The 22,889-nt window shown below is 40.5% G+C and overlaps 4 protein-coding genes across 5 annotated transcripts in view; 1 reads left to right on the top strand and 3 right to left on the bottom strand.

Annotated features, from left to right (window-relative positions):
• LOC124328376 (hemicentin-1-like) overlaps positions 1 to 6,706 on the top strand; it is a 29,714-nt gene extending 23,008 nt beyond the window's left edge. Inside the window, exons 3-6 of the mRNA XM_046787131.1 lie at positions 1,282 to 1,495; positions 1,644 to 1,814; positions 4,575 to 4,769; positions 5,304 to 6,706. Of these exons, the coding sequence (XP_046643087.1) occupies positions 1,282 to 1,495; positions 1,644 to 1,814; positions 4,575 to 4,769; positions 5,304 to 5,461 (738 nt within the window). The 3' untranslated portion in view covers positions 5,462 to 6,706. The remainder of the gene's footprint in view (positions 1 to 1,281; positions 1,496 to 1,643; positions 1,815 to 4,574; positions 4,770 to 5,303) is intronic.
• Positions 6,707 to 8,936: 2,230 nt separating this feature from the next.
• LOC124329351 (putative fatty acyl-CoA reductase CG5065) lies at positions 8,937 to 11,532 on the bottom strand. Its single transcript, XM_046788401.1, has 8 exons — positions 11,175 to 11,532; positions 10,811 to 11,059; positions 10,533 to 10,678; positions 10,273 to 10,454; positions 10,070 to 10,205; positions 9,749 to 9,998; positions 9,423 to 9,676; positions 8,937 to 9,334 (listed from the first exon to the last, which is right to left on the bottom strand). The coding sequence occupies exons 1-8, from the start codon at positions 11,379 to 11,381 to the stop codon at positions 9,100 to 9,102; spliced, it is 1,659 nt and encodes a 552-aa protein (XP_046644357.1). The 5' UTR covers positions 11,382 to 11,532; the 3' UTR covers positions 8,937 to 9,099.
• Positions 11,533 to 11,629: 97 nt separating this feature from the next.
• Positions 11,630 to 17,795, bottom strand: LOC124329348 (sodium-independent sulfate anion transporter-like). Its single transcript, XM_046788398.1, has 15 exons — positions 17,230 to 17,795; positions 17,031 to 17,122; positions 16,079 to 16,440; positions 15,796 to 15,991; positions 15,481 to 15,701; positions 15,242 to 15,413; positions 14,933 to 15,160; positions 14,688 to 14,849; positions 14,465 to 14,605; positions 14,244 to 14,389; positions 14,012 to 14,179; positions 13,768 to 13,933; positions 13,680 to 13,693; positions 11,946 to 12,042; positions 11,630 to 11,842 (listed from the first exon to the last, which is right to left on the bottom strand). The coding sequence occupies exons 2-15, from the start codon at positions 17,107 to 17,109 to the stop codon at positions 11,718 to 11,720; spliced, it is 2,277 nt and encodes a 758-aa protein (XP_046644354.1). The 5' UTR covers positions 17,110 to 17,122; positions 17,230 to 17,795; the 3' UTR covers positions 11,630 to 11,717.
• A 280-nt stretch (positions 17,796 to 18,075) lies between these two features.
• LOC124329349 (sodium-independent sulfate anion transporter-like) lies at positions 18,076 to 22,269 on the bottom strand. 2 transcript variants are annotated; one of them, XM_046788399.1, is made up of 12 exons: positions 21,986 to 22,269; positions 20,741 to 21,147; positions 20,465 to 20,660; positions 20,120 to 20,340; positions 19,862 to 20,033; positions 19,565 to 19,786; positions 19,325 to 19,486; positions 19,118 to 19,258; positions 18,904 to 19,049; positions 18,652 to 18,822; positions 18,429 to 18,588; positions 18,076 to 18,351 (listed from the first exon to the last, which is right to left on the bottom strand). In XM_046788399.1, exons 1-12 carry the CDS (start codon positions 22,101 to 22,103, stop codon positions 18,344 to 18,346), a joined length of 2,124 nt encoding a protein of 707 aa, XP_046644355.1. In that variant the 5' UTR covers positions 22,104 to 22,269; the 3' UTR covers positions 18,076 to 18,343. The 2 variants fall into 2 exon arrangements, with proteins under 2 accessions (XP_046644355.1, XP_046644356.1); XM_046788400.1 differs by lacking the exon at positions 21,986 to 22,269 and adding an exon at positions 21,395 to 21,622.
• Between the last annotated feature and the right edge of the window lie 620 nt (positions 22,270 to 22,889).

The following is a 22,889-nucleotide window of genomic DNA, read 5'->3' as shown; positions in this document are numbered from 1 at the left end:
CTAGAGAGCCTATCTAGTGAGTCCATCACTGCAGTTATTTGCCGGGCACACGTGTAAATAGCAAGATAGACTGCGGCAAAAATCGATGCCAAATATTACTTGATGCTATACGGACCTGCAATTTCTTTCCGGCTTTAAGTATCCAGACGGTAATAACTGAAATACAATTGAGGTCGGTACTCGGTAGAGAGTGCCATGATTGTGTGTGGCTTTGGCCAGATCGGGTCATCTTTTCTGGTCCCGATGGGATTCTGTTTCGATGAACATCCAATGAAATTAGGTTCGCAGGATGATGGGATCTCATTGGGCCAGCTGTCGTGATACCAGGCTATAGCTCTTTTTGTATTTATTTATATATAGTATTATTAGTAGATACGGGGATAAGGATCCATCGCCGCAGTAGAGACTCAATTCAATAATTCGGTCGGATGTTGTAATTATAGGAACATCATAACCCAGCGGGATCACCAGAAAATGTCTTCATTTATCTCGCTGATGTTATTCTTTCCCGCGGTCGATGTCTCTCCTTGGCACTAGTTCAAATGCGCAAAAGTCTTACATCATTCGGTATACTCCCAGTGTGTCGGAATTCGGAATAGATGGTGCAAAATAGGAGAAAAGAAACGGAATTATTCACGTCCGGATCGCAGCATTATCCCCTGGTTCTGAAGTTGCGTAACCATGACTTATACAGCCTCCCTTAGTGACCGTACAGTTCTCCAACATTACATAATAACGTAGGGAGTACGTTCCCTCGCCACTGCAACTATAAGATAGCAGTCGCAGTTATATATATAACGTAGATACCGTATCCCAAGTTTATGCACGTATAACCAGCACAGACCATCGACTCTGAATTATTCGTGATAGTATACCACTACCATGGAGCAATTTCTGGTTGGAATGGGACTCTATCCGTCTCCGAATCTAAGTCATATTCTTCATAGTGTGCTGGCGGGCTATCCCCTTTAATGTCACGGTCCAAACTTATCTGAGCATCACTGTGCATATAGTACTAATTTATTCCTTGGTTTCCAGTCTATAGTAACGGCAGTAAGTTCGTAAAAAAAACTTTGTTCCTCGTTATTGGGATTTATCATCACGTGACGACACGAAAAGAAGCGATGCTTTTATCGTTTTAGGGCTTTATGATCGAGTCTCTAATCGAGATTTGAGTTTTTGTGAATTTCAATTTTTGTTGCGCCACGACATTAAAGAAATTTAAATGACAATTTTGGTCTGTTTTTTTTTTTTTTTAAATTCATTTCTTCGCGAATGCAGGTGAGCTGGGTGAGGAAAGGCGACGGTCATTTATTGGCCGTTGGTGACGACACGTTTATCAACGATGGCCGATTTCAAGCCCAGCGCATTGCTTCCTCCGACACTTGGACGCTTCAAATTCGCTCCGTTCAACTAAGCGACGCCGGAGATTACGAATGTCAAGTGTCGTCGAACGAGCCGAAAATCAGTCGCGTCGTCCACCTACGAGCCGTTGGTAAATGAACCTTTTCACTTTCTATTAGTCTTGTATGTTTGCTCTGTTTAACATCGCCCGGCAGCTTTCAATCGAAAGAAAATTATTTGCCGCTGTTATTATTTTCCAGCACTGCCATGTAATGAAAGTTTCTCGATAATCTATGCAGAACCGGTGGTGAACATCAAAGGCGCACCAGACATGTACGTCAAAAATGGCAGCCCGGTTACCTTACACTGTCAAATGTCATCGTTTCTGATCAGCCCCACGCACGTCGAATGGCGGCTCAATGGCTCTCTTCTAGCTCAAGTCAAATATCATCATCAATACAACCAGAAAGGTAAAAACGGTGATGCAATCGTCTAGAAAGGGATATAAAGGCAATGACATTCAAAGGCCGAGGTGGATACTCCCAAGAATCCTTAGAGACTCAGAGTGCGCTAAGCGTCTCTACGCGACAGTTAACGTGCAAAATCCCAGACGCCGAGAAATTATTCCAGACAAAATTTGAAACTTTTTGAGTGCACAAGTTGGAATGCTCCAAGGAGCGCCAGCAGTGATTGAGAAGTAGAATTCCTCGTGAAATATTTAATCGAGAAATTGCCAAAGTCGTTTCCCCTGGCACGCGATATCCTACACCTCGAGATTAAATCATTTATGCAGAAAAGTTGGAAATGGTGAAAGGACTAAGTTGGAAGGAGGGATAGGCTTGAGGTGATCAGGATGCGCTCATCTGTATATAGTCCTTTCAAGATGTCGTTGATAAACTGCCAGGCTATTCAATTTTAATCGATTTTTCCTTGCTTATTTTATGCAGCACTACTAAAAAAAGTCCGTCACCCACGACAGGATATCAGTTATTTCACTATCAAGAAGAGCGCAGACAAATGTTCATGAGAAATATAGAAGAAAATATCGGGTGAACTTTCATTCTGACCATTCATTCACCCTGACGTCAGTTTTTCATTGTTTATTGGAGTCGCGCGCATTGGCTATGGTTGATCCAGGCCGTCGCCCTTAGTGAGTGAGTCGAAATGAAAAATCAGATAATGGAACGGCACAAGCCAAGACGACATCGTTCCATTTATGTGGCCATGTCCACAGCTGCCAAAGCATGCGCCTTCATTGTTTTTATTCTATCTGCTGAAAACTGCCGACTTTCCCTTGTCCTTTTGTCTGTAGCTCTCTCCAAAACTTCTTCCAGCATCCTCTTCCCGAATCCTCTTTTCTTAATCTCCTCTTTGTGGCTGTTGCTTGTTATTTACTTCGGTTTTTCCGTCCTCCAGTCTGACTCACGCCAAGACATTATACAGTTTGCTGTTGACTTTGGCTTAGATTTTCTCCTCTCGAGTATCATCGCTGGCTCCTTTTTTTTTATTCCCCGAGTTTTTTCTCCTTTCTGGCCGATCGTTGCCTGTAAATTCTTATTACCTTTTCCCATTCTTCTTGATTGAAGTTCTCTCCTTTTGTTATTTTTTCCTTTTCTTTTCCTTTTCCTGCCTCCCTTACACATAACGCAAAGGCTCTCTTCCCTTGTTGTTCCAGCTTGACGTACCGTATCAATTCGTGCGCACAGGCACAGCAGCAGCAGCAGTCTCAGTGCAATATATTAGGCCCTGCCCTTTGCGAGCTAGATCATTACGGCCGGAAGAGAACCGAAATGAGAGAACTCGGCTGCTGGGGGGTGCCGCTGTGAAGAAGATGCGCGAGAGAGAGATAGAGATCGTGCAGTATAATAGAACTCACGTTGCTAATGGCAAAATGTCTAATGGCATCTTCACATCTACACTCGCGTTTTCACTTTATTAGCGTGTCTTGGCTATTACCGACAATTAGAGAAATTAAAGGGACTATGTCTGTGTATATTTTGCATGGCTCCCCATGTAAACATTTTTCTTTTCTCCCCGCATTTCTCGTAACGCGCGAATCAGAAATGAGACAGGGAGAGAGAGAGAGAGAGAGGATATACACATTGATTTTTCTGTCAAAGAACATGGGCGGCTGTTCGGGCTGCAGCAGCTCATTTCCTGATTTCCTTCTTCTCCTCGTTTTTCTCGTTCGAAGTAGTCCATGTTAGTGTAACGAGTTCTTTTCGTTTATTTCTTTGTGTTCACCCACACTTTTTTCCTTTTTTCTTTTTACTCCCTTTCTCTTTCATCACCGCGTCCATAGCGAAGTAAGAGGAACGACATGACCCAAATAATAATAACTATACGGTATACTATTGAGTTCGAACAAGCGGTTGCATTGTGTGATGCTGCCCATACAATCACTGCATCACCATCATCCTCATACATGCACAGTATGGGGAATATGATGGACAGAGTAGGAATACGAATCAATCATCGAAAATCATGTACGGTTACGAAAGACTTTCCGGTTCCAAGAGTGCCAGGAAATAGGATACGTATATTATGTTAAGGAAAGATTTCTGTATTACGGAAGACGACCAGATTATATTATCGATCGCTTTGGCTTTTCTTCCTAATAATAATACTTTGGTTTTTCTCTTCCTGGCGGATGTAAGGAAAGAGAGAGAGCGAGAGATTTAAATATCCTGAAAATATTTTGCCTGGCCAACTTGGTTGGCCAAAGCTCTATTCGGTTTCCCCGCCAGTTACCTTCTTACGCTTGACATGCTGAATCCGTGCAGTTCATTATTTCGTGTTGTCGTGAGCCAGCAGCTTTATATCGTTGATCCTGGTTGGGTGCGGAAGTTGTCGTCTTCTTCGAACTTATTACGCGGCGAAATTTCATCCCCCGTCCTAATCATGTGTTTACAAAATCAAAACCAGACCAATAAGGGAAATAATAACAGCACATATGTGCGGCAAAAATATTTTTAAAGTCAACTATAAATAAACTTGAACAAGGGAGGGACTTGCAATTGGAGTCTATACGTGATCACAATGATTGCAGCGTCATTACTGAACCCTTGGCAGAGTTATAGAGCCTACACTGCGTTGGTCGTGTCAACGTGCGTCATTTTCTTCACTGGCTCTTATACGATCCCAATTTTGTTAAATGGAAAACTGTAAAAAAGGGGGTGTAAAGAAAAGGAGGGCGAAAAAAAATAATAATGAAATTTTTTTCTCTGTAGGAAATGGAGAGAGCAACTGGATTGTCGGGGCTGTCACGGACGACCTGGGTCGCACGACCGTTCTAGCACGCATCGGAAATGATTCTCTGCGACTGACGCTCGCCCTCCCCAGCGTATCTCCAGAGGATTCGGGCCAGTATCTGTGCTCGCCTTCAAATATGGCACCTGTCAGCGCCTCGTTGCACGTCGTGATTGGTAATTGCATGGTTCCCCTTATTTTTTTTTTCTTCCCTTTACTTTTTGCTTTTACTCTCCGCCTCTTTTTTTCATATCTTTTCCCAATTTTGTTAGTCCCTTTTTATTTTCATTTCCGCGATTTCCATCCGTTTTTTACTCCCCCACCCCTCTCTTATGTTGTCTTATCTTTTCTCCCCATTTTTTCCATCTGTGTCATTGATTTAACAACCAACTGCTGGCCTCCCGTGGCCCGTGTCACGTAACCTCCCGACAAAGTTCTTCTTGCGACATCGAAGCTGTCGGCTATAATATCTATACAGAAGGTTGGCTTCATGTATGCCGTCCTGCCCTTCCCTGATTGAACTTTTTTCTTAGTCGAGATCAATGCAAAAAGCCGCACTCTGTTCCAGTTTGGCTTCGGAGAACATAACAGAACATAACAGTACAGAAGCTCATCAGAAGCTCATCAGTCACCATTGATAAAATTCCGCAAAAAAAAAATAAACTATCACAAGTCTAAATTTATTCTTTTCTTTTGGGTTGGCTGTCTAGGCGAACATCCGGCGGCGATGCAACATGGGGACAATGGACGTGAGCGTCTTTGCGGTCAGCCCTGGTTTGTTATTTGGAGCGTGATTATCTCGCTGCTGTCACTGGCGTCATCCGACTATTGGCGCTGCTTCCACATACTTAGCCGACCGACTCAATAGAGCCGAACCGATGTAAAACTCCGCGCGTACACCCGCGCCGACGCATTTTACCAGCCGCTATTTTTTCTGGAATTGCTAATATTTATTTGAGAGATGCGGCCTAAGCGGCTTCCGCTGTGACGCATTCGCACTTATAAATATACAAGAAAAAACGTCCGATAGGCTGTATAGATCAGCTAGTCGCGACAGTTCATCGACCGACTGCGATGACGTATACGGTTGGCACCCCATGACTGAGACAACAACATAATACTTTGTTTTATTGATGTCAAAAGTTGTACAGCCCCTATTCAAACAAATCTTTCAAATACATAAAAGTAATAAACAATGTAGGGAACGAAGCTAAATTTGTCACGGACACGGCATTGCGGATGCCTGTATTAAACGGAACGGCAAACACAACGTCACACACCGGTGCACAGCCAGTGCAGCAGGCGCATTGTCAACAATAACATGAAATGGGAAAAGGAAAGCGGAATTGGAGATTCAAGTTCAACAGCCTTATACACTTAGTAAATTTAGAAGCGACGTGTCATGTTGCAATGTCCGACTGTCCGTATCTGTGACGACTTCAGCTTTATTGCATTCCTTCTTTTCTCTCTCTTTAAAAAAAAAAAAATATGATTTTAGATTTATTTTTCCCGTTTGAATTTTTTTCTTGGCTTAAATACTTACACACATCAAAATATTCAATATATGTATATTGACAATTCTTCGGCTGCGAGATACGTATAAGTCCGATTTACGTACCTCCAAATTCACCAGCATAAAAATGTCATATAAAAAGTCATAGTTCACTGCAAAAGGATTTTTTTATTCCCTTCGTGTTCATCCCTCGTTCACGCTGCGTCAATTATGAATTATTTACATAATTACTAATGCTGTATAAAAATACCGTATATTATTTGATATCCTCATTGCCATTATAGATGGTTCCATCCCGTGCTGTCCTCATTCCATTTACGGAAAGATTCTATTATGTCAACACACATACACAGATATATAAATACATCAAGATTGACTAATCGGAAAATTATACCTCTCGCTGTGTCGATCTATGGATAAATTGATGATTGTTTTAAGACTTGTAATCCTGATACGCATACACTTCAATTTCATGCAGAGATTAGAAAACGATTCAAAATTGTGCTGGACAACTGAATACATTTCTCAACAGATAGCATGCAGCAGAGCCAATTTCCAATATTTCAACAAGAACGCAATTTTGACTTACAATAACTGAACATTACAAAAACAAATTTAAAAAAAAGATTACATTTTTACTGTAATTCAATCTGCAGTGTAATTGATTGCACCCGTCAATTATTCGGCTGACGTTCTGCGTTTCTGCCCCTACAACGTGAGAATAATAAAAATTCAAGTTTCTGAATCTACGAATGAAATTGCCTCTATAAGCAAGTCTATAATAAGTTTTGTTTTTCTTTCAAGGAACTCTCCATAGAGCCCGAAAATTTATTTTTTAAGTTTTAGACACAAAAGCACTTTGTCGGCACTAAAGAAGCGCGTTACGTATACCACTTGGATGACGTAAGTTCCGACGAAAGTTTTTGCTTTGAACTTTATTCTTTCAGTCTAGTGCGTATAGCCCGGCATATTTTGAGCATACCATAGAAATCATATCAGTTACAGACTCTCCTTACGGAAAGTTATGAAATCATGGTGGCTATCTCGAGTCTCGACTTGACAGTGTATATAATGATATGTAATATGTGTAATATAATTAGCACCCAGCAACAAATGAGTTTACAGACAACCTTGCAGACAACAGAGTTTCAATATAACATTTCTATGGAACGCCATAGGGACAAAAAATTAACTGCTCCAAAGTTAGCATTAATTTAGTGTTCTCCAAAAATAAGTGCTCAAAATTTAGTGCTCTCTCACATCCGCCCTCTAGCGGGCGGTTAAAAATATTTCGCTATCAATGAAAATATTGACTATTGAATATCGATTAAAATCTAATTTTCGAATACATCAGCGTCGATCAGCGTCTTGCCCCATCCACTCCGCCACCACCCTTCTGTCCTGTGATTTTTATCGTGTCTTTTTATGATTCCATCTTTGTCGAAGTAATCTTCGTGACTAGTACTTCGTCGATACTTTTTCTTCTTCCCGAGCAGAAGTAACAATATTAGTTAGTCCTGGCATGTTCCGATGTTCGGCATCGCCGGAATCCGGAATGGATGGATGACGGATTTCAGGATTCTCGGAAAACATAAGGGGTGTCCGGGTTGGCAAAGGTGATGAGGCAATAAAAAGAGCAAGCATTCGAATTTAGAAATCCCATAGGTAAGCTAAATATTGGATTTTAATCGATAGCTTCTAACTCCTCTCACAAGCAGGCGGAGAAACGAAATATTTTGAACCGCCCGCTAGAGGTCGGATGCGAGAGAGCACTAAATTTAGAGCACTTATTTTTGGAGAACACTAAATTAATGCTTACTTTCGAGCAGTTAATTTTTTGTCCCTATGGCGTTCCATACATTTCAACTTCGCGAACAAGAAAGTGAGTCGTTTGTCAAGTAAGCGAAAATGCGGCGCTTGGCTGTTCACCAAATATGATCCAAATGATCCATCTAACTGATGGGTGCTAAGGTACAAAATCTGCTTTAGATGATTCAAGTCAAACTCACAACGTAGTGATTTCGGTTACATTATTACCATCTTCCAGACGCGTGCTGTGGCGCACTGTTGATAATGAAATCATTTTAACCATAGTAAGAAAGGTACCCTAATAAGAATTCCCATCTCGGACAGAATTTGTTTGATCTCCTCGTAAAAAATGTATGCTGCTGCTGCTGCTCGTCATCACGTATATAATATTATATATATATGTACAAGTTCCACGCAAAATGCGAGAGCCAGACCAACGCCCGAATTACGGCAATGTCTGGCCGGTTTTGTAGCTCCGGATTTGTGCCCTATATATTACGGACCGCTGGTAATTTGTTTCTATTGTTCGCTCTCTTTCTTTTGTTCTTTTTATTATCTCATACATTGCTGCTGGGCAGTTGGCACGACAAGCTTCCGTTTCGCTGACGGGAAAGGACATCGGAACGGCACGTAAAGGCTGGGAAAGAAGTGTTGCGTTCAAACGAGGCATATTACATCGAATTCCCCGGAATCGCATTTTTGTTAGAACTATAAAAGTTTTTTTTTTTTTGTTCTTTAATTTTCTTTTCTTTTAAATACTAAAGTCAGTGCAGTAAGGAATATGAGTTACCTTAAACTAATAGGGTCCGTTGTCCTTTCGAATACGCATGTACATTTTTCGACTCTCCAGAGCGTCGGAGCGTCCATAATACTTATTCTGGCGCACCTCTCTATATTTCTGCACCACATACGTGATCAATAGAAATACATTATTCCTTCTTTATAATTTCGCGTGGGATATTCTTTTCTCGGGTCCACGTCATTGTGCAGTTCGTCAAGTTAAGCTCACTTGCCAACAGAATTTCGGTCAACAATTGAAGCATGTATTCTAATTTATTGGATTACAGATATAGTGATCCACACTTGTAGGCACATTTTTTGGCACGTAAAATTGCACTTTTAAAGAACAGCTTAAAATAGTTAAAAATCGAAACAATCAAGTCAAATTTGATAATAAAGTTAAGTTACAAACACTTATCTAAAATGTAGTTCTGAGGAAGAATGTGAGACTTCAGAGTAAGAGCAGTAAGAGTTTCATTGCATCCGATTTCCAAATCTGCAACTGTAGACGAATAGTTGCCCGCTAGCTCTTCGTGCGAATGAATAAAGGAAAGCGATGAAACCTTTAGGAGATAATGAAAAAATAACGCCACTAGTCCAATCATTACTAAGCGAATCAGCGTCCTGAGTCGCTTCATCCTGTCACAATATAAACAATAGTTTTTCGTTATTTTCCTTTAGACGTTGAAATTGGTTGCATTAATGAGAGTAGGCTACATATCCTCACATTTTTAAGTTACTTCTTCTCAAGTCCAAAGTGCTCGAGTCTTCTTTGAGCAGATACTTTCGAACTCCCAAAACATAGCTTTCCATGTAAGACTCCCAATTGATTTTCCGCACGTCGAAATTGTACGCACTCCTATCTTCGGCGGACATTTTTTCCAAAAGAAGGTCGGGATTGCGGCTCACAAAGTGCCATTGTCGCATTGTGTAAAATTCTAGACAGGACATGGCCTTATGCACTTTCTTGTACAGCCGAGTCTGCAAAAAAAAGCCAAGCAAACTTTTTAGTTAAAGGGCTGTGAACGTCATATGAGTGGGCTGGGCACTCACCAGAAAAGGTTTTTTCCAGCACAGCACTGCGACCGTGTCTACAACGAAGGCCGGTAGGTAATGATAAAGTGCAACCTCGAATTTAAAGGCGAAACCATTGGTGCGTAGGCAAGCGCTGGGATACCACATGATTTCCGTTTTCATCGGAAACTTCTCGCCCGCACGTGTTCCGTAACGTGAAAAATCTTCCCACCTGATGGGATTCAGAGAACCAGACGAGCAGTGGTACACTGGAATCATCTGCGCCAACCTTTACGAAGAACACAAAACACATTAATTATCTACTCTGCAGCAAAGCCCGTAGTCCCTCATTCGTATTACGTGTAAGAACTCGCTCGATCCCAAGCAGCCGCAATCATCAAATTAATCGCAATGTCAACTGGTATCAGATCGGCCACGAGCCGACTATCGACTCTCACAGTTCGCACGAGTCCTTTGGCTATTCCAACAATCATTCCTGTATAGAAACATTTATTTCCGATTACTATTAATCGTTATTTTCCAAAGTACACTGCCGCATTTACCACTAGGTCCATTCAAGTTATCGATCCAACCAGGTAAGGGCTCCGTCAGAGCGGCCGTGACGATCGAAGGTCTGACGATTACCAGGGGAAGTCTCTGTTCACCGCATTCACATAGATTTCGAAGCAACTGCTCACCGAGGGCTTTGCTATAGGCGTAGACGTTGGGGCATTTGCCGACCAACCTGCGTCAAACGCGGTGGATCAATGTACAGTGAAAATAAAAATGACCATTTGAAACAAATTAACAAAGCGAATCATACTGTTTAGTGATGCTGGCCAACAACTGGTCATCGATTGAATCCACGAAATTCATCAGGTTTTCAGGGTCTAGAGATGTGGGGAAAATCTCTTCGGCTAATTCGTCTTTATCCAAATTATTAAATGCAGTGGAAACGTGAACAAACGCCTGTGATTAGAAAATAGAAACAGCGAGAAGAATAATAAGTTATAGGGTGTGAACGAATTGGATCCCCAGTTCCCGCAGGTAACTGGTGCGAGATCGAAAGACTGAATATTTCATAGCATATTATAATACAACCTTGAGATTCTTCAACTTTTGGCAGAATATTGCCACCCTTTTCGGACCTTTGACATTGGCGTCGATGGCGCTTCTTAGGTTGTCGTCGAACTTGACACGTGCTGCCGAATTGAAAACGACAGACACATTTTCTTCAAGTTCTTGTAATATTGACGCTTCGATACCAAGGTTAGGTAACGAAACATCGCCGCTTACTGGTATCAGCTTTTCGAGTGCATCAGGTCTATGTTGTCTTAACCAGTCAAACACCTGGGGGCATGTAAAACAGTGTTATTCCACATACATATGCATTTGATTTTCTCCAATGAATGGACTGCAAGGTGATTTAGCATTGGGTATCAATTCAATTCAAATTTGGATTTACCTGGCAATTCGTCAATTCCCCAAGACGTAATGAGACATCCTTGGTTGGTGTGGGCCTTATCAGAAGATAGACACTTCCTATTTCCGGACAAGACCTAACAAGTTTTTCGATTAAAATTTTCCCCATGAAGCCAGTCGCCCCAGTGATGAAAATAGATCGACAACGGTAGAAATTTGGTATGGGCGTTCCGTCTGTAATATCCTTCATTTTGAAAATTTTGTTTATTTAGGGTTGCCTTACGATCAGTCTGCTTAAATCACGAGAAAATCAAAGGTAAGATCAACATGAAAACTTCCGCTCTATAGAATTTGATCAATTCAATGAGACGTTAACACACGCGACTTTTGCGATTTCAGACAACTAAAATACGCAGAACTCTTCCACTTATATACCGTCTCCTCTCACAGTTACTCCCATCACACTCATTGCCCGCAGGCTTTGCATTGCATAATGTTTTTTAACGCCCACAGAAAAAAATACCCCGCGTTTTATAAGACCTTGCCCTTCTTCCGGGATTTCTTCCCCAATCTTCTTTTTTTTTTTTCATTTCCAGGTCCGCGTAGTTAACATCTCGTTTTTCTTTTTTTCGTTTTCTATCTCCAAGCCTAGCACGTGCCACTTAAAATATGAGAGCGACTTGAGGTGACATCCCATCCTTGCATGTATCTCTAAAACCATAATTAAGAATTATACGCAGTTTGTTAAACAAACATACATGCAAACCAAAACCCAAAACATGGTAAAATTTCCAAAAATAATCAAAAGGCTTACCCAAAGGGAAATCCCCTCCCCTTCCCCAACAGGTAACCTTGGCCTTTAAGTTGTTGAACGTCTGATGGTGAAATAATGGCCCGCAGCCACCTGAATGCTTAACATATAAAACGACGAATATATTGCTGAGACAAAATAGACAACGCAAAATCTTAAATAAAAAAGGTAGAAGGGATTTTCCCAGGATTTCCCGATTCCCTCAACCGTACCAGAAACTGTATTATTACTTTATGAAAATATAATGCATATTAGGCTTGTTGAAAAAACATAAAAAACTAACAAAACTAAAAAAAAAAAAAAAAATTATTTTTTAATAGAAAAAAAAGTCTGGATAAACTTTAAAAACAATTATTTCAGATCATTTATTACAAAAAAAGAGCGACTGTCAATATTAAGATTCACATTTTAAAAAAATATTTCAGATAATCTATTACAAAAAAGAGAGACTCTAAATCTATTCTCTCGTGTTTTAACGCTGTTTGCTATGCGTTTATGTTTTGTGATGATTATGTTGTTCCTGGCAAGTAAAGGATTTATGCCGATAGTTTCTTTTAGGGTCGTTAAAGATCAAAAGCGTCTATTTCCTTCAGAATCTACAATAAATTGAAGTAATGAAAATACGAATAATTTCTCGACGCTGCACAACGGAGTCCTGAAGCTGACATAAGAACTACTTTTCAATAAGCTTGGTATAATGCGCTCTTTAAAAAATGGGTGCCAACGACATATGGTGTTTCCCGTTTTAATGAGCTAGGTTCACTTTTTTCCAATTTTATATCCGTTACAAAGTATAACGCTATCCAATAAGCTATACTTGTCAAAACTATTTTAATCAACCATTTTCACCAATAAATTTCTATAAAATTCCTGGCGTGTTGAACTTCTTAAATAAGTTTTTTTAAATCTTAAAATGATTGCCTTAAGTAAAAAAATTGTATAGCTGCTACATAATACGGTTTATCAGAGGCTAAATGCTACCAGTAAAAAAGAAAGTCCTATCACTTAGGGATGAAACATTTGCTGGGATATTTCGCCTTCAAAAACTTTTTAGAGCGGAGTTCCCAACCCAGAAGCATCGAACGAAAAGTAACAACAAAAAGGTGAAGTATAGATCTTTTACATTTCAAGGCTATTTTTCACGAAAATTTATAGGGTACGGCAACGAAAGCAAAGTATATAGGCTACAAAGTATGGGCGTTTTTTGTTTTTGTTTTGAAGGTGAATTAGACTAATTAGTCATCAACTTATTTATATGGAACTAAGACATGAAATCCGCTTAAAAACCCTTTTCTTTTTCGTAGAAAGGCGGAAACGAGTTGAAATAAAAAAATATCTAATCAACAAACTTTTTTTCTAGCATATCATTTTGAAAAGTGACTACGTTTTGTGTAATTGACCCCGAAATTGTTTTTGCCTTTATTTAGTTTTGGGTGATTATCTCAATTCGCGTCTCAATTATCTTGTTGTGTGGCAACATGTTTTCATATGCGTGCTTATGCAAATTAATTTCCAGACCGGAAATAAATGATATGAATGAAATGAAAGATGAAGAGAATGAATTTAGAAATAAAGATCAGCTTTATAAAGTTATAAAAAGGTTATAAAAGAAAACAAGAAAAAATCTTTATTTTAATATCATTAAGCGCTGTCATGGCTGTCATAAAAAAATTAAGAAAGGAATGATTTAATAGGATTTAATCGGATTTAATCAAGGGTTGTGAATACGGAACTTACTTCTCCTTGTTCAACTGTTATAAAAAAAGAAAAAGAAAATAAAGTCATTATCGTAAAGAGGAAAGGAAATTTGTAAATATTAATTCACCAATAGAAAAATTGTGGCGTTCCGCGGCAGCACTTCCATCAGATCCAGAAATGGAAACATTTGTTGGCAATACAGATAACAACGACTTCTTTAAATTGCTGTTAACGTTGATGAACCGATATTTCACCTCCTTCTTATCCCAAGACGTCAACATCGATTTTAGCATCTGATAATGACACAGAATTTTGCGTCAACGTCACTAGTCACCGAGAGCGTTGATCGATTTATGAAAATTGTTATTTACTTTGAGTGAAGTGTAGTCAACTTGCTTCACCCGACTCATATCCAGAATGATAATTCTATTGATTGTTTTATCCAAAGACGCTTTGCCTAATGTGTTGCGAAACCGCTCCACCGATGGGAAATAGAGATTACGATCCGCTTGCAAAACGATACACTCCTCGTCGGCTTCCTGTTGACAATTTTAAACTTCAGCAGTTCTAATACACCGTGAAATCTTAGCCTTATCCGCTTACCTTGTAGCGAAGAAATGTAGACTTGGGTCTGCTGGCCTCAAACACAACTAGCAGCAGATGCACTTGAGCGCCAATGAGGATTCCGTATTCCATATTGATCAACAAGCAACAACAGTAGGTGGCAGCGAACGGAATTAGTTCAATTCCTTAATTTAAGATGATAAAAAGTTCAGAAAACAGTTGAGGTATTCGATACAAGCATTTGTGCTTATAAGTTATACTTCTTCCCCTCCACATTGGAAGGATTTCGTGGTATTCTATCATAGGGTAGACAGCAGTTATGATGACAGCTGCGAGAACAGTTTTCGGAATGAAATAAAAGGTGGGCATTAAGAAAGCGAGAGCCAAAAGTACGGTACATCCTAAGTAAATATATGGGTTAAAAGTTTCCTTATTAAACTTTGAGTGAAAAAAAAAAATCTGTAATCACGGCCCAGTCCTCACCATTAAAAAAACTTGCCAACTGAGTTTTGCCACCAGATGCTGATAAAACGGAACTTCTTGCGAACGAAGCTGTGAGAGGAATGCAACCAAAGAACGAACAGAATATCGAGCCGGCTCCCAAGGCTATCATTTCCTGTGTTGAATCGGTTTTGGCCCCATTGCCTGTGCAATAAGCAACGTGTCACAGGAATTCCAATGATAATAAAAGACATAGTAGCTGTAAATGGCAAACCAAGTATTCATACTAAAAGCTTTGGCGATAGCAATTTGCTCAAGAATGGCAATAACAGGAACAAGAGCCAGGCCTGCTCCAAGATCCTTTAGAATTACATCGAAGGTTACTGTGATGTACTTTGGCTCTTGAGCAGTTTCTGTCCAATTAAAAGATTCGTTGTGTTTAATTAGAGATTCCACTGGTCGAGCGAAGCTGAAGGGAGGAAGTTGAAAGACTGGGATGCCGGACTTAATTTCTCCTGTTGAAACAAATCGTGTGCAAGGGATAAATAGACACGCGGTTATGTCAAAAGAATATGCATTCATTGATAAAAATGTACCTGTCAAATCAAAAGGTCGGTAGTTGTTTAGATCTAAAACAAATGTCAATAGACATCCAAAAACAAGCGCAATGGCATTGCGGCAAGTGGAGATGAACCAGAGGAACTTTTCAACTCGAGGGAGATGGAGGCAGCAAGTGTTTTTGAACCACGTCTTCATTAGAGTCAAATTCTGACAGCAGTTGACTGTTATTATTACATTTCTTCTGTTTTGCCTTATGGGGAACGCATGCCAATACCTTTAAAAGAAGCAGTAGGACGATAAAGGCAAGACCAAGTCCAGCGTCCCAAAGGCGAATTGATTGCCAGTTGGTAAAAATACCGGAAATAACCGTTAGGAAAGCCGAACCTCGAAATTTCAAGCCGAGGAGAATTTTGATTTGCGAAAATATAACAGTCGTGGCGGCTGCTGAGCAGAAACCAAAAATGACTGGACCTGATATAAAGTCCATGACGAAACCTTGATAAATGAATAGATTAAATAATCACGTTTATGACTGACGCAATGTTTCATTTTCAGTTCTAAGATCTTAATTAATATTTCCTTTCTATACCTAAATTCAGAAGGCCAGCAAGCAATTCCACACAGCCCGCCAAGAATGAGAGGACGATGGCATAAGCGGGACCTCCTTTTTGCACGTATTCGTAAGCCATAAGAGCCATTACTGCAGTGGGGCCGACGGTAACTTGACTCACTGAACCCAACAGGGCATAGATGAAAGGCCCTGCGAAAGCCGTGTACATACCGTACTAGGTAATTCAATCATTTAAATTAGTGATCAATCAAATTCTGGGAATAAAAAAAAAAGTTGGATCCATTTAATTATTCATACGGACCTCAACAGGAACTCCAGCGACAGCTCCGTAGGCGATTCCTTGTGGAATGGCCGTGAGCGCTACAGTTACTCCGGCCATACAATCACAAAAGGCTGAGTTGAGACTATAGGTTTGCAGCCAATTAATAATCGGCAATCGACGAATTAACTGCTTCGTCGTGCAAGTACGACGGAATCGATTTTTGATCCGTTCAAGAACTTTTCCACCCGATAATTTGCTAGTCTTTCCCGTCTCATTTTCAACAGCCTTGGATTCTGATAAATAGCAATCAATCACAGGATGGTCGTCAGAAGTAGTGGATTCCGTATTGAAAACCGTTTCCCCAACTCGAACCTTCAAGGGCATATTACTTGTGCTAGGTACTGCAATACAAATGAGAATGAAAGGATCACAATTCTTGTTATCCGCCTTTTTTTTTTTTTTCGTGGAATTATTAGGGTGAAATGAGAACCTAGTTATTATTCGAACTTGAATACAAATATTTCAAGGCTTCGAAATCATTTGAATATGTTTGGCTTGAAATATTAAACCTTTTGTTGCGGTTAATATTTGTCGCTTGTAAAAGGAATGTGGGTGTAGTCTGTTTCTATTTTCGTTTGAACAGGCTTCCGCTTGAAGTAAAAAACAAAACAAAAAACAAAAAAAAACAACACTGCAGGCCATTGTTCGAACATGGCAGTTATCTGAATTTCTGACATTATTCACGCTCAGTCCCACTTTGTGACGTCACACATGTACGAACGATTTAACTCGAGAATGCTCGCTAGATGTCTCGAATTGAATGTAAGCCCTGATTTCTTTCTTGTTGGAAAGCAAACGGTGTTCTACCCATGACAATAAAGTTTTGTTTTTCTTGTGGGATAGATATCTTGTACTATAGTTTAAGATTTACTGGTAGCACCAGATGATAACATATTCTAATAATAGAAAATATAATTTGCAAACATCCTACCTGCCGCATCTTCTTTCTCGGTTGTCCCATTTTCCGGATCAACGCTAAAAGCAGAGTTTGAGAATGAGGAGGATGGCATTGCTTCATGGACCCTGGTAAAACAACCAATCAATTCAAAAACTAAACATTGTCAAACCCGTTCTTGGATCCTGAATAGAATTGAAAACTTGTTCCATGTATAAGAATTTCACAAACTTACTGGGAATCTTGTGCCTGCCAATGTTCTTGATGACCCTTATGAAGAATGAACTAAGGGTAGCCTTACAGAAATAGAGTCGCTATCTTGACTTTTTTCCCTTGGAGGCGTGCACCATTCTCCTTCCTCTTCTTGGCTTGCTCTTTGTCCGAGCCTTAGTTCAATGTACGACTTGCAAGTGGCACCAAACGCTCGGGGTGTTGCTTGGTTGGTGTATTGGCTTTCTTCACTTCCTATCTACCCTGGTTTTTTCACATAAAACCAAGTACACGGAAGCAGCCTTTGATTTTTCACGCCGTTCATTTTTCATGGACTGCCGAGCGTGCTATTAACTCTAATTTCAAGTGTTTTCACAGCCTATTGCACTTGAATAAGGCCATCCAATGATAGGCGACAGAGTAAGTCTTTCGGTGATTGTGGAATTCACGGCGAATCACGCCACCGGGTCCCAAGGTCATTCCCGAGCGCATTCTCCGTCCGACCGTCCCGACAATCGCCGAAACACCGGCGATAGACCTTTGCCCGCAACTACACTGCGTAGACTGCGCGTATTACCGGACGGCCTTCCCAACTTGTCTTCTTACAGATCTCAGCTCTCCTTCCGGGAAATGGGAAAACGCCAAGTCATTCTGTATACAAACATTACAAGGAAGACCAGGGGCTGCCTTTAGACCTTCAGGGCATTCAGGGAGAGTCGGCGTGAGGAATACCGCATTATAAACAATAATAAGAAAAAAAGTGTTGCAATGAACTCGCCGTTCCTTTCTTTCTTCCTTAGGGTATCAGTCCGTTGGCTGTTTGTTTTTACTTGATATAACGAAACATGTAGCACAAAAATCCAGTAGATACTTTCCAACGAAAGAGAGAATATCTCCGTGTATTGAATGACATATTCGTTCAGTAAATTAAAATGGAAAACCAACTCCTATCGTACACATAAAGTTGAGCAGAGCACTGGGCAATATTTACAGACAAAACAAGACCAAGGCTTATACTCTATTGTGATTCAAGTTCATTCATTATCGGCAGACGACATAAAATAATTAATAACATAAACCTTTGATTAATTCCATTTGATTCGTCTCGCTTGACCTCCGTTCCACTTCACCTATTATTCCTATGGAACTGTAACAGTGTAGGAAAACAAAGACGCAATCAGAAAAACCTCGTAATAATATTATGAGGTCAATGATATATCTTACGAAAGGAAATTGTGGTATCCGTGGACGGAAGAGCTGGACGGGACATCGGCACCCCTTTAGGCAAGATCGAACTCAAAACACTTTTGAGATGATCACTAACGTTAGTGAAACAATATTTCTCCTCTTTCTTGTCCCAAGAAGATAATATCGATTGAAGCATCTGATAAAAGAAATACAAGCTTTTGACTCTGGTCTGCGCACGTATCCGTCGTTAGTCTATTACCTTGAGCGTGGTATGATCGACTTGGTTAACCCGACCCATGTCAAGAACAATAACGCGGTTTTTGGCTTCGACGTCAATCGACACTTTTGTCAGTGCGTTGCGGAACCGCTCCACTGACGGGAAATAGAGATTGCGATCCGCTTGCAAAACAACACGTTCTTCATCTGCCTCCTGTTGGTTGTATTTTTATTAGTTTTGGTATTTACTTTTGATAAAACTGTGTCTTAAAATTGTTATCAGTAGCTCGGTTACCTTGTAGCGAGTTAAGGTGGATTTGGAGCGACTGCCTTCATAGGCAAGCAAGAGCAAGTGCATTTGAGCGCCGATGAGGATACCATATTCCATGTTAATCAGCAAACAGCATATAAAGGTTGCGAAAAATGGAAGCAACTCAATTCCTTTGGTCAAAAACAAAAAAGGCAAAAGATAAGATATTGGGAAATATTTCAGGAATTGAAGGTCTTACGTCGCCCTCTCCACATTGAAGGTATCTCGTGGTATTCAATCATGGGATACACGGCCGTTATTAGCACGGCTCCAAGAATCGATTTGGGAATGAAAAAAAAAGTTGGCATCAAAAAAGCCAAAGCAAACAGTACCACGCAACCTAAAATGGAATTAAATCATTTTAGTGTGATGTAATCGCATCTAATGTTTAAAAAAATCGCAATACCGTTAAATAAACTTGCAAATTGAGTTTTTCCTCCGGATGCAGACAAGACGGAGCTGCGGGAGAAGGAGGCTGTGAGCGGTATGCAACCAAAGAAAGAACAAAAAATCGACCCTGCGCCGACTGCAATCATTTCCTGGGTAGAATCAGTTTTTTTCCCGTTGCCTATTTAAATTCCGCAATGCATCAAGGACATTTGTACTAAGTTGCAACACTCAAACACAAAAAAAAAAGATCTCTTACTGAATGCTTTGGCGACGGCAACTTGTTCTAGAATGGCAATGACGGGAACCAAAATCATCCCAGGTCCCATGTCTTTTAAGATTTCAGGAAATGTAATGACATCGTAGGAGGTTTGATTGTAGGAATCGCTGTCGGTCCAGTTGGATGGCGTGAATTCTTCTTTGGGTCGCTGTATAGTGAACGGCGGAATTTGGAAATTTGGAATGCCGCACTTGATTTCGCCTGTTATTTTGCAATCAAATATCGTCAACCACCCGCGGAAAATTGTTATGTTCAAATAAAGACGCTACTACTCACCTAGCAACTGGAAAGGGCGTTGCTCATAGATCTCTAAAATATATGCGATGAGGCAGCCTAGAATGACCGCCAAAGCGTTGCGACATGTCGAAATAAACCAGAGGGCTTTTTTTACGCAAGGATGATGAAGACAGCAGCTACTGTTGAACCGTTTCTTGAAGAGCGGCAGGTTCTGCACAATAAATAACAGTGCCAAATTGATTTATTAAACTCTGAAAGTCCATCACTATATCAAATAAATCTCGCTTATTTAATTACCTTGAGCAAAAGTAGAAAAGCAATAAACGCAAATCCTAAGGCAGCGTCCCACACACGAATAGCTCTCCAGTGCTGGAATATTCCAGGGAGGACTTTGGTGAAAGTTGAACCCCGGAATGTTAAACCAAGAATGGTCTTAAATTGAGAAAGTATAACGGTGACAGCGGCAGCTGTGCAAAATCCAGATATGACTGGCGCGGATATAAAATCCATGATAAATCCTGTTTTTTTTTGTTTTTTTTAAACGGTAAGTGACTGAAATGAGAACACTAGTACTACTCGAAAGAGGCCACTGTTCCGTCAATACGTGAACCATGCGCCGCATCAATATTATTAGATTTATACCTAAATTAAGAAGTCCGGCCAACAATTCTATGCATCCGGAGACGAAAGAAAGAATGACAGCGTACTCTGCGCCACCGAGCTGAACGTATTGGTGCGTCATGAGAGCCATAACAGCCGTGGCACCCATAGTAATTTGACTCACGGAGCCTAGCAAAGCGTAGATAAACGGCCCTGCAAATGCTGTGTATAATCCATACTATTGTTGTCGACATACAAATGTTATAATCTAAGATTAGTAGCCAAACTTGTGTATGCAATTTTGTTATGTACACGTACCTCAACAGGAACTCCAGCGACAGCTCCGTAGGCGATCCCTTGCGGAATAGCTGTAAGGGCCACAGTGAAGCCGGCCATGCAATCGTGAAAGAGTGATTGCAGCGTGTATTTGGGTAACCACTCGATCATGGGTAGACGACGCTTGAGCAGTTTGGTGGTGCATGTTTTTCGGATGCGCCTCTTGGCGCTAGCCACCATCTTCCTAGGCATGGAACTGTCCTTGTCCGTCTGGTCTTCGGCCGATCCACCGCCCTCCGACCAGGACACACTCATCTCGGACGGCGTGGAACTGGTGGGACTCGGGTTCATCTGGAACGAAGTCTCCCCATTTTTCTTGTCGTTGAAAGACAACGACAGCTGGAGAGTCGAATCGCCGATTTTAGTGTGCATAGTGGGAAGTATGCCTCCTGAGGAAATTTAATCCGAGGAATGAATGCTTTTTGTTTGAGGAAAATGACAGATTTAAAGCCAAAACAATATCGCGCACAATAAAAACACTTGTGATTTAGATTTATAGACATCAAGTTTGTCAAAAGAACATGTCGGTCACGTATCTGAATGGAAGAAAGAGCGCCCTAGTTAACAGACTAAAGAACGGTACTTCCCGGAGCGAACGACGTTCACAACTGACGCCATTCTCCAGCTTTCAGGTACCTTAAGAACGGTGGAATAATTGTCGAATACGGAAGTATAGTCAAGGTGGTCAAAAACGTTGTGAATCAGCCGACCGCAAATTGTAAACACTTGAATAGTCTATGAAATTATGATTTCACTTTATTGCCACAAACCAAGGCTGATCAATCGAATCAAACTATATAAAATCAAAATAGAACTAGAAATCGGTGCAAGCCCTTCGGAACTCTCTCTATGTGTGAGGGAAAATATTGAAATCCCGTGCAAAAAACCAGTTCGTTTGCCGAAGTTTCATGCTTAGGGCATTTGCAACTTGAGAGAAACAAACAAACGACATCAAAGAAGTTTGACCAGTCGGGTAAACCTGTTTGGATCATCAGCGGTCATCTCAACCCGGCTAAAACGCCATCTACTGGAAACGTGAATGAATCTAGATGCCTTTGGTAATGATACAGACATCGTTTAAGGCAGAGATACGTAGTCATCATCATGCAAGAAATGGGTGGAGTGGGCTGTGGTGGGTGGGCTGCTGGGTCATGGAACGACCTTAGAATCAAAATTCTGTCTGCCCGTTGGGCTGAAATTTGGATTGCAACAGTCAAATCAGCTCACCTTGATTCGTCGTGCCAGCAGGGACTGACGACGAGGCCATCAACACTTCGGTTTCTCCGTATAAAGCGCTCTCCTTCCCGCAATCGAATCCTCCCATTGTTGTGAATATTCCGGGCATTTTTTTTTTTTTTTTTTTTTTAAATGAAACTTAGGGGATTTTTGCAATCAATGTAGTTCGGTTATTAAAACAAATAGGAAAACAAGGCAATGTCTGAAATTGAATTGAAATACAAATAGCTGAAATACTTAATAAGCGGCCAACACGCCATTTACTTAAAACGTTTACTACCGACTGAGAACAAAATGGACATGAATCGTTTAGTTATAAAAAAAATCCTTAATAGTCGTCATTATCGGGTTTTTACCACCAAGATAATTTGCGATATCTTCTCGCCACAAAAAATCTGATTTTAACTGGATATAATCTAGAAATAGTCGGTTTTCCCCAATCATTAGGTGAAATCCAAAGTCTGTTTATCATCACGAGTTCATGACGCTCTCCAATTTACAGACTTTATTTTATTGGCCCATCGATTGTGTTTTATATGGCAAGGGTAACATACTGCACGAACTTTGATTATTTACGATAAATCACCGACTGGTGTCTGGACTGGTCGAAGGTTACACAACTTTTGTCCAGACTCAGTTCATTTACTATCTCAACCTAGTGAATAATCTTTGATAGCAGATCACGTAAATATATTTCAGAGCAAATGTTTTTCAAAATATTGAGCGAGATGTCGAATTCTCCGACTCCGTTGGGCCACGCCTGACCTTCAAATCCATTGCAGCCCTGTAGCGGATGGGAAAAACGCTTGAAACCCGTCCAGGATGTTCTTTCATCAGCGTCTGTTAATGCTGCATCATTGGGCTATACATCTATAACATATAAGGTAGATTATTA

This window comes from Daphnia pulicaria, chromosome 3 (genome assembly GCF_021234035.1).
Source record: "Daphnia pulicaria isolate SC F1-1A chromosome 3, SC_F0-13Bv2, whole genome shotgun sequence".
In the NCBI taxonomy this organism is placed as follows: domain Eukaryota; kingdom Metazoa; phylum Arthropoda; class Branchiopoda; order Diplostraca; family Daphniidae; genus Daphnia; species Daphnia pulicaria.
This window is presented reverse-complemented; position numbering and strand designations above follow the sequence as displayed.